The sequence below is a fragment of the Mizuhopecten yessoensis genome, unplaced genomic scaffold (genome assembly GCF_002113885.1).
Source record: "Mizuhopecten yessoensis strain PY_sf001 unplaced genomic scaffold, ASM211388v2 scaffold10185, whole genome shotgun sequence".
In the NCBI taxonomy this organism is placed as follows: Eukaryota; Metazoa; Mollusca; class Bivalvia; order Pectinida; family Pectinidae; genus Mizuhopecten; species Mizuhopecten yessoensis.
The window spans coordinates 216,172-226,663 of record NW_018408421.1 but is presented as its reverse complement, the minus strand read 5'-3'; the positions used below and the strand labels follow the sequence as shown (position 1 = coordinate 226,663).

The following is a 10,492-nucleotide window of genomic DNA, read 5'->3' as shown; positions in this document are numbered from 1 at the left end:
TTTTTTTCCGAAGCGAAAAAAAAGAAGTCATATTTTGTAAACTTTTATTATTTCAATTGTTATCACAATTAAAATGATCGTTAAAAGTAAAACTGTTGGCCATTTATTATTCTGATAAAATTCTGCGGACTACTTTTGTTAGCGGAACATGCTCTCAAATTAGTATATGTGATGCGTCCTTTCTCGTCGTCATTGCATATAGAGACGTTAGTATTGAAACCACTTATGTAGGTAGGTTTCTCGAATTATATAATAAATAGAATCTAACACTCGTGTTCATGTTATATTGAATTTATTGAACTCGTATATTAATTTCATATGAAACTCGCCAAAGGCTCGTTTCATATGAAATTAATATACTCGTTCAATAAATTCAATATAACATGAACACTCGTGCTAGATCCTCTATTTATTACGCTGTTAGTATTGTTGCCCCTGTAACATTGAAATTTGACCCCCGTTGAAAATGGAACCAGGGAGCCGTTGAGAGAACAATTTTAGACGTGTAGGCCATTGAAAACTAAACCGTTGAAAATGGACTCTTACTTTGTCCGAAGTACCAAAATGATCTCATTAACCTATGACGCCTGACCGAATCTATTTCTGAATATTTTAAATACACTAACAGAAATTATCATGGGTTTCAGAAATATGCATATTCCGTTTACCTAAATTAGGTAAATTTGACATACTTTTGAAAAGTTGACCTACATTACTAAAGAGTATCATTGGGTTCAGAAATAAACTTTACACTGTTGTTTCACCTAAATAGTTCAATGTGACCTTAGAACTGTTTTTTTTCTCTCACCTAATTAGGTAATTTTGACCCACTTCTGAACAATTTACGTACATTATTGAAAATTGCATTTGGGTTCAGAAATGAACCCAGAATTGTTGTTTCATCTAATTAGGTAAATTCAACCTACATTTGAGAATTTGACCTGCATTATTAAAAACATTCATTGGAATCATGAATGAACGCACATATAGAACCGTTCTTTTGCCTTATTAGGTAACTGACTTAAATGTCGTATGTTTCCGATGGTAGTAATATATGTTAACATGATGGTACTCATTACCTCAGTGTTCACCCTCATATGCCACGATACATATGCCTCCATACGTTTCGTTTGATTTTTGGGGTATGGGGTGATACTTTTTTTAAACTTAGTGGGACTATAATAATGAACTTGATATGATATGCGGAATATGAAAAAGACGAGATGTTGAATATGTATTGCATTATTTCATCATGTAAATTATATATGCAATTCTTCTTAGGAGGGTGTTGAGTTACAATGAACTTCATCTCTAACATATTAATTATATACTGACAGCACCTAAACCGATTAATGTAAATGTAAAACCGTTGTATTTGTATCACAAAGTCATACTACAGTCATAATTGTCAAATATTTTTAAGCAGTTTGATAGATTTTTTCATTGTTGTTTAAAGAAAAATGGGTCAGTTTGACATTTACTTTATCGTCTAGTTTACAGACTAACTATCATGTCTCAATCAAAACTTTAATATACAGCTGGAATAGAACATCGCGTATTTGTTAATACATATGGATAGATATATTAATCGGTTTCAAAATATCAAGAAGTTTCTTCATTCAAATTCATTGCTATGTTACAACGAGAGGACCGCAAATAAGAACAACATACGCTCGTCCAATGCCAATCGGACATACTTAAAATCCCTCTGATGCATTTTTGTATCTGAATGTATGAAACTATAGAAATGTAAGGAGGAGAAACAACAATTTTAATACTCGGTAAATTCAGGGACTTTTCCTGGAATTTTGTGAAATGAGAGAACACAATATACTTTACCAACTTAAGCTAAAGTTATACATATACATTTCACATATCCGTTATGAACTGGCAAAGGATGCGTGTATATAAGGCCCGTTTTGGCCCCCGGTATATCCGGATTTTCACCTCCTTAATTTGTCTTATTGTATCACATGCGCAAAAACTAAGGCAAAAGTTTGACTGAAAGTGGGTTTTGAGGGTAGTAAAAGGGGTAGGGTAAATCAAAATGCCTTAAAACAACCTAAAAACTACCATTTCTGTTTTTGAAAACATGTGTGAATTAAACAGGCATGTATAAAAGAATGAAAATGACAGAAATTCCATCATTGAATTGCATTGTTAGATAAGTATGAAACTTTCACAAAACAAATATCATCATATGATAAATATCTATGCCAAGGTGCATGCTTATCCTAAAGTGCCTTTAATGTACAACCAGCCTTTATTATTGGAAATTGGCAGAACAATTAATAAAACAATGAAATGGGTTAACTGTAACGATTGAAACAGACACTTTCCTTGAGTATTGGAGACTTGAAAGTACCAGCAAATCAAGTTAAATATATTAAATTAATAATTTTAGTAGTTGTGGTGGCAAATGCGATTTGTTTTATTTGTAAGTTAACTTTGATAATCAAGAAAACAAATCAGGACCTAGAACTTACTTCAGGTGTTGAGCAAATATTACATAATATATTCTATACAATATTAACTATTAATATCTGATACTTATATCATATAAAGGATGTCCCTTTTAATTCACGTAAGTTTGAGAGATATTTGAAATTGCCAGTTTGAGATGTGTCCAGAAGCCACAACTCAGTGTAAAACAAAAGGAAAGTATGTAGTGAATATACATTTTATGTAAGTGTACGGAAACGAGTAAAGTTGTAAATTTCAAATCAAAATATAAATTAGAAAGGAAATTATTAAGAAAACAACCACTTTTCATTTGAAAATTACCTAAAACAACCCCATGATGTAATCCTCTATTTTATATAAACAATCTATAATTGACGATTTAATTTCTGTCATTTTTCATTTTATAATATATGCCTGTTTTATTTACACATATTTCCAAAAACAGAAATGGTATTGTTTTGGTTGTTTTTGCTCATTGTGAAAACAATGATTTCCCCTTCCCCTTTTGCTACCCTAAAAACCATATTTCGGTCAAGCGTTCGCCTTAGCTTTTGCGCAATAAGACATCTTAGAGCAAACTACGGACGAAAAAATCCGGATATACCGGGTCCAAAAAGGGGTACGCATCCTTTCTTGTATTTGACAGTAATGCGGAGACCGTCGACCAATCAGAAAGCAGTATGCCACATGTAATACATTATGTGCAGGGTTTGCTCACCTTAAGCTTATCATTTAGCATTGTATAATACAGATATTAAATCCGGTCATATTTGCGTAATTATTGTGCAGAAACCGTCAACCAATCAGGGCTCAGTATGATACATGTGATAACGTATGCGCGGATTTTGCGAACTTCGAACGTAGCCTCAGTTTGTGTATAATGTACATGCATACCAGGCTTCATAAAAATATAACGATATTTACGCAAATTATCTTACGGAAACTAAAAGTTTTGAAATGAACCAATCAAATCACAATAGTCTAATTAATTAGTTCGTACTTAGCCTCAGTCTTTGGATACAATGTACATGCATACCAAGTGTGAAGTGTAAATTACGAACGGACGGACGCTCATCATTACATAAAATGTGCTATGAATAAATAAATCGAAAATTGTGTTTTTAAAGATGGAAATATTAAAGAATTCTGGGATTGTATAGACAGAATTGGTGATGAACCGGTACATAATTAATTGCAACATTGTGTTCTATTTTTTCTCGGCCTGCATGTGTCCGTTTTACCTGCATTATTAAATGTAAATGAAATTATAAAAAAGTATGTCCAATCGATAGATGAATCATTGTGACACAACTTATTTGGCATTAATGCTAGTAGTCATGTTAAAACTGTTGCAACATAATTATCTTCTTTTGACATCGCCAAGCATTAGCGTTGGTAATAAAATATCAAAATGAAAACAGATGTTTTCCAGTTACATTTTTAGCTTGACACAGAAGTGTACTCGCTGAAAAGTTACGTGCATATAGTTCTCATATTACCTTTAGGGAAGTTAATTATTCTTCGTCTTTTGTTTCTATTCATCTATTGTTCGAAGAATTCCCGGCTCAATATTCAAATTTCAAAGCTATAATTCAAAGTCATTCATTTGAACTTAGTAGCCCGTCATCTAAAGGATGTTACTGTCTTAATATCATCACCCAAAGCCTTTTAGTCATTCAGGATTGGTTTGTTTGAAAGTTTTTTAAGATAATAGACCCCTTGAACAAACTCGGTACAGTAGCTCTTCAAACGAGCAAGCTACTGACCATATAATATCACCCTTGGCATTTTTGTTATTCAGAAAAAGTCGTTAAAAAATATTAAACCTATGTTGCCTTAAATATAAGTTAAGGTCATTCATTTGAACAAACTCGGTAGTTCTTCCTTCCGGCATGTTTCTAGACAAAAATCAATACCCCATGCCACTTGGTTATTCAGAAGAAGTTGTTTAAAACATATTTTACCCCTGTGACCTTAATTATAGGTCAATGTCTTTCATTTGAACAGACTTGGTAGCCTATTATGCAAGGATGTTACTGGCTAAATATCAAAAACCTTTGACCTTTTGGCTATTCAAAAATTCAAATTGACCCTGTGACCTTCAATATTATTCAAGGTCAATGCGACGAAGTCAACCCCACCAAAATTTAACGAAACATGTTGATATGATGGGCTTACCAGCCAAAGGTGTTGTGTTGGTAGGAGAATTGTTCTATTTAAATTTACCGTTAATTAGGGCCTGGCTATTGGGCAATCAACTAACGGACAAGCGAACCCAATAATAATTGGTTTCCGATATATTGAACAGAAATCCATCTCTCAGATCATATTAGTGCATGGGGTTAATTGGATGTTTGATACAGAAACAAAACAGCCTTCATCTTCACGATCCGGTAAATAGAGATAGCTACAACTTACTGACATGTTTGGTGTTGACCGGAACAGAGATGCACACCTCAGCTAAATTGGAACATGGGGAGATAAATAGGAGGCAGGACAGTACGATGGGCAGAGCGGGGCAGAGCGGGGCAGGGGTAGATCGATACAGAGTGAGGGAGGAGGGTATGGTCTTAGCCAGCACACGGAATTGGTCACGACATAATTTGTAGTACAACCATGCATTAGGATACAGGGCCTACATGCACGGATTCTGTAGAATGGTAGTGTATGTTTATGGAATGAATTGTTCTAGTGTTTCGAGATATCTGAAATGCAAAAGTTTAGATTAACAGTAAGTTTGTAGGATATCGAACATTGCGTTGTGACATTTGAAAAAATAATAACCGATCGATGTTTTATTTTCTGTCCACTGTTCCAGACACACTAACTGTTGACGACTGGATATTTCCATCGAAGGCATAAGAAAGAACAACTGATCGGCTTCTACTACTCTCGACACACTTCAAGACGGATAGGAGGATCACACGCAAATATCTCGAGAAGTGTAACTACATCAGGTGTACTACCTCACATCATGCGCGGAACCAACAGCTGTGTGGAGAATTAATGATACATATTGATTTGACATATTTTGATACATTTGATATTTCAAATCATTTGTGATACAAATACATGCAGATTTTATAAACACAAACTATACGCCTATTTGAGTGCTCTAACATCCCGAATTTAGTCTTGAATACAGGCAGAGTATACTTTGATGAAGTGGCGTTATATAAGTTGCGAAGTTTATAGACAAACTAACACAATATATCAACAATACCCACCTTCCCGCGAATATCGAAGTCAGAAATCGGGATAAACAAGAAACAATATTTTAGAGACTACTCGGACGTAACATAGATTTATGTAACGCTGAGCTCATTTGTAATCGCTTTGATATACAATTCAGTAAAAGTTTACTCTTAATTACAAGGAGTTTAAGGTTCAAGGACGTTATATAACACTTCCATAATCGAACATCATCATGAAAATCCTGCGTCGCAGATGTTTGAAAACTGGTACGATATTTCTTATTACACTTACCGTCTTTGCTATGACGTTCATCATACGTGAGTATTCAAAAGATAAGAGAGAGATTCCTTTTCATATGTTTCATTATCCTCTGGACATCAACTTAAGAGAAGTCATTATCAACATCAGCAAAACAGGTAAAACATCCGTCAAACCTATCAATGTGTATCCGTATACGTATGTAAAACGAAAAGAAAATATTTGTGAATCAAAGGAAGAAATAACACTGTTGTTTATGATCAAGTCTGCACCGGGAAATTTCGATCAGCGACAAGCTATCAGGGAAACCTGGGCTAACAGGAAATATTTCAAGCAAGATATAATCCGTCATGCCTTTCTGCTTGCACTAACTACGAATGCATCAATAAATGATCGTCTTTCATTGGAGGAGGAGACGCATAACGATATCCTCCAAATGACGTATGTTGATAACTATTACAGGAACACATACAAAACTATTGGAGGCATCAATTGGTGTGTAAAATATTGTCCTAAAGCTAAATTTGTTATGATGGTGGATGATGATTTTTACGTTGCCACGGATTTCCTTTTGGAGTACCTGCACGGACTACCATCTAGCACAGTTCGCTCTCTCTTTGCGGGTTACGTGTTTGACGATATTCCACAGAGAGGCCCAACTCAGAAATGGTATATGCCATATGAAGTCTATCCCTTTGACAAGTATCCGCCGTTCATTAGTGCCGGTGCCGTTATCTTGTCAATGGAATTCGTAAAAAAACTCCAGATTGCTATCCCATTTACCAAGCATTTTAAGTTTGATGACGTTTTTCTAGCAATTATTGTTTATAAACTCGATGTGAAGCCGATAAATCTTTCAGGAATCCACATAATAAAGCGTATTCCTTTTGAGGATGAACAATTCAACACTACAATAGCTTCCCATTTCTATGCAAATCCAAATGACATGAGGACAGCATGGTTTTACCATTTAAAAACATTGAGTTTCCGTAATTCGTAATGTAAAAAAACGTTGTATTTTACTGTACTTCTTTTATCCTCCGCTTTCCGAAACAAATATTAAGTTGGACCGTCCGTCTGTCACGTTACAGTTTCCTTGCAATACCTACGCTAAAAATGGTCTTATTTCAACCAAAATTGGTGTGCACATACATTTTAACATGTTTAAGTTCGCTGGTCAATGTGATCCTTGCAAATTTATGCATAATTAAATACTCGTAACCATTTTGATTGGTTTATTAGTTTCCATGGAATAAGTGTGCTTATAATGGTCCTATTTCAAAAAATGTATTATGCACATACATATTAACTGATATTAGACTTTAGCATTTGAATAAATGGTCTATTACAACAATACATGTCTTGGTGATAGTTTTGGCAAAAACCTAGCAGAGTCACCGGTGAATTTCAAGTAGATCACATAAAGACGATGCTATCATTGTATTTATGTTTACATTAAGGAATTCATAACTTCTGTTTTCACATTTCAACCTGTTTACTTATGTGCTTGTATTCAATGTTTCGTTGGAGGTGGATATGTAATCTAATAATAACTTGGTTATCTCCTTTGTTACTTTAGTATTATGTCACGTGACTAAGTTGGAATAAAAATTCACGTAACGTCAATTTCTATTTTCTGAACTATTCACCTAAGTTTGCTTCGCAATTTTCATTGTTTTATATGCCCACTGCCACCCCTGACTTCATCCCCTTTTGAATAAAAAACATTTTGCTAAATGCTTTTCACGTTGGCATTTGAATCAATGCTCTATTACAACAATACATGTCTTAGTGTTATTTTTGGCAAAAAAAGTTCTCCATTGTGCTTTAATTGCAAGTAAATCGAGTAGATCACATAAACATGACGTTATAATAACATGTTTAAGACTATGTTTGCTGGTCATTGTCATCTGTGCAGATTTACGCATAATTAATTACTCTTATACATTCTAGTTGCTGAGGATATGATTGTTTATTAAGCTTAGGAATAGGGACAAGTGAAGCAATCTTTATACATAATATAACGTTCCCTACATTTATCAAAGGGAGATAATTCTTATAACATATCGTATATTTCGTATGGAAACTAAAGTTTTTAGAGTTTAGAGACCCTAAACTTCTCTCCTGTAATTTATTTCTATATATCAAATAGTAGAGGACAGATACTGCACCTTGTCTTATTCCCAGACTCACAAATCTCAGCATATTAATCAGTCAAAATATATGGTATCCAATGAAATGTTGTATACTAGAAATTCTCCAGTGACAACTTTCAATAGTGATTTATGTGGGCGGATTGGTCGAGTGGTTAACACTTCAGCTTTCCACGCAGGCGGCCGGTGTTTGATCCTCGAAGTCGTCAAACGCATGGAATATTCAGAGAAAGGGTTTTTCTCCTGCTCACACAACTTCAACAATAGAGGTGGAGTATAAAATGGTCTGGGGTGGATGTTGCGGTATCTGTGCTGTAGCATTCAAGTCTGGTGGCACTATCAAAAATGCCATCTCCAGCATACACGCAGGTATACACACATAGGGATATATTAGCCAGGTGACATAGGACTAGTAGTTAGCGCCTGATAAGGCAGCTCCTGCGAGTTTCTTAAAAATTGTAATGATTAATGTATTTGCTAATTGTATAAATTGTATATCAATGTACTTTAAAGCTCTTTAGAGTGGCTCATCAAATGTTGTGTATTATTATTATTATTACAAGCTAACCGGTAATAAGATTTAAATAAATATTTTAAATGCCGCCGTGACTATTCTACATAATTATGTTTATTGAAGATTTAAAAGAAACTGTGGCTAGGTATACATATGGCAAACACTAGTGAACGCAAGTGTTTTCTTTTATAAAATCAATGGATAAAGTCTTGAGTGTAATCAGCCCAACAGAACTCAAAATATAAGTAGTTCATTTTATAAACTGATAGAGACCTAATTCCCCGAGCCTGGAAAGCTATCAAAAAGCTTAAGCACACATTTTATTACACTGGATAAAGTCTGAGTGCATACGGCCCAAAGAGCTCCAAATATTGTGCATGAAATGTTTTTCTATGTATAGTAACATTAACCTTGAACTTTTACATTGATGCCTCAAAAGCTACAATTTGTATCCTAAGCAAATACTTTCTTAAGTAACAGTGACCTTAACCTTTCACCACCAAAGCACCAAAGCAGGCACTTTCTCCGAGGTAGCACTTGATAAAGCCTGAGTGTAATCATCCCAACAGAATTGGAAATATTGTGCCTAAACTAATTTTCTATTCATGGTAACAGTGACCTTGATCTTTGACCGCCGGGCCTAAAAAGCTATTCAACGCAAGCACTTTCTTCAAAAAAGCACTTAATAAAGTCTAAAAGCAATCCAACCAACATCACTGAAGATCTTGTGCAGAAATTAAACAAGAAGTCCAATGGGCCTGTGTCACTCATTTGCTTCTAATGCATCTTTGAAGCTGTACTAGGTCATTTATGTGGATGCTAAGCTCATTACCACTTTATTCAAATATAGTACATTTGACCCATGTTACCTTGGATGTATGTCAAGGTCATTCATTTGAACAAACTTGGTAGGCCTTCATCCCAGCATGCTACAGGCCCAATATCAGGTACATCTGGGCCTCTTGGTTATTGAGAAAAAGTTGTTTAAAGATGTTAGTAGTCGGTCAATGTCATTAATTTGAAAACATTTCGTAGTCTCTCACCCAGGCATGTTATAGGCTCATTATCATGGTCCTCTTAGTTATTGAGATGTTGTTTTAAGATTTTAGCACATTTGACCTCTGTGACCTTGAAAGGCAGGCAAGATAATTCATTTGAACAAACTTGGTAATCCTTTATTCAAGCATGCTTCAGGCACACTATCAGGTCTCTGGGCCCTTGGTTATCTAAAATAAGATGTTTAAACATTTTACCTCATTTAACCCTTGTGACCTGGAAAAGTCGGCCAAGGTCACTTATATGAACAAACTTGATAGCCCATCATCCCAGCACGCATCCGGCCCAATACCAGGTCTTTGGGCCTCTAGGTTATTGAGAAGAAGAGTTTTACAGAGACTAAAAAATGTCTGTAGGACATAAATGCCCCCGCTTCCATGTGAAATTAGTTTCAGTGTTCTATAAAAAGTTACAACCACTTTGATGCACACACACAAGGTACTACACTTAAAGTTGATAAGTTGATTTGAATATTCAATACGTTTTTTTCTGTATGTTATTACCATGTCCATAACATATTGGATGAAGTTGCTAAGTGTTTGAATTGAATCAGTTGATGATTTTCTATATATAGCAGCAGTGTCCTTGGCCTTGACCTTGGAACCCTGAAACACAACAATGTCCGATTATGATAAAGCCACATACTTAGTGGCAAGCGATAACGAACAAAGTATTGCAAACAGTTAATTATGAGAACTTCCAATGTGTGAAGGGCCATACATGTAACTCCAGCAAAAAGATAAAATATTGGCACGTGGTTCGAACTTGATCTGTAATCTATCATGATTAAGCCACATACAAAGTTACAAATTGATATGGTAAATGGTGGCGCAAAAAAGTATGGAAAACTTAA

The 10,492-nt window shown here is 34.9% G+C and overlaps 1 protein-coding gene across 5 annotated transcripts in view; it reads left to right on the top strand.

Annotated features, from left to right (window-relative positions):
- LOC110459672 (beta-1,3-galactosyltransferase brn-like) overlaps positions 1-7,948 on the top strand; it is a 23,028-nt gene extending 15,080 nt beyond the window's left edge. For all 5 annotated transcript variants that reach the window (XM_021512036.1, XM_021512034.1, XM_021512035.1 and 2 more), the window contains one exon: positions 5,282-7,948. In XM_021512036.1, the coding sequence (XP_021367711.1) occupies positions 5,891-6,916 (1,026 nt within the window). In that variant the 5' untranslated portion in view covers positions 5,282-5,890 and the 3' untranslated portion in view covers positions 6,917-7,948. The remainder of the gene's footprint in view (positions 1-5,281) is intronic.
- Positions 7,949-10,492: the final 2,544 nt, after the last annotated feature.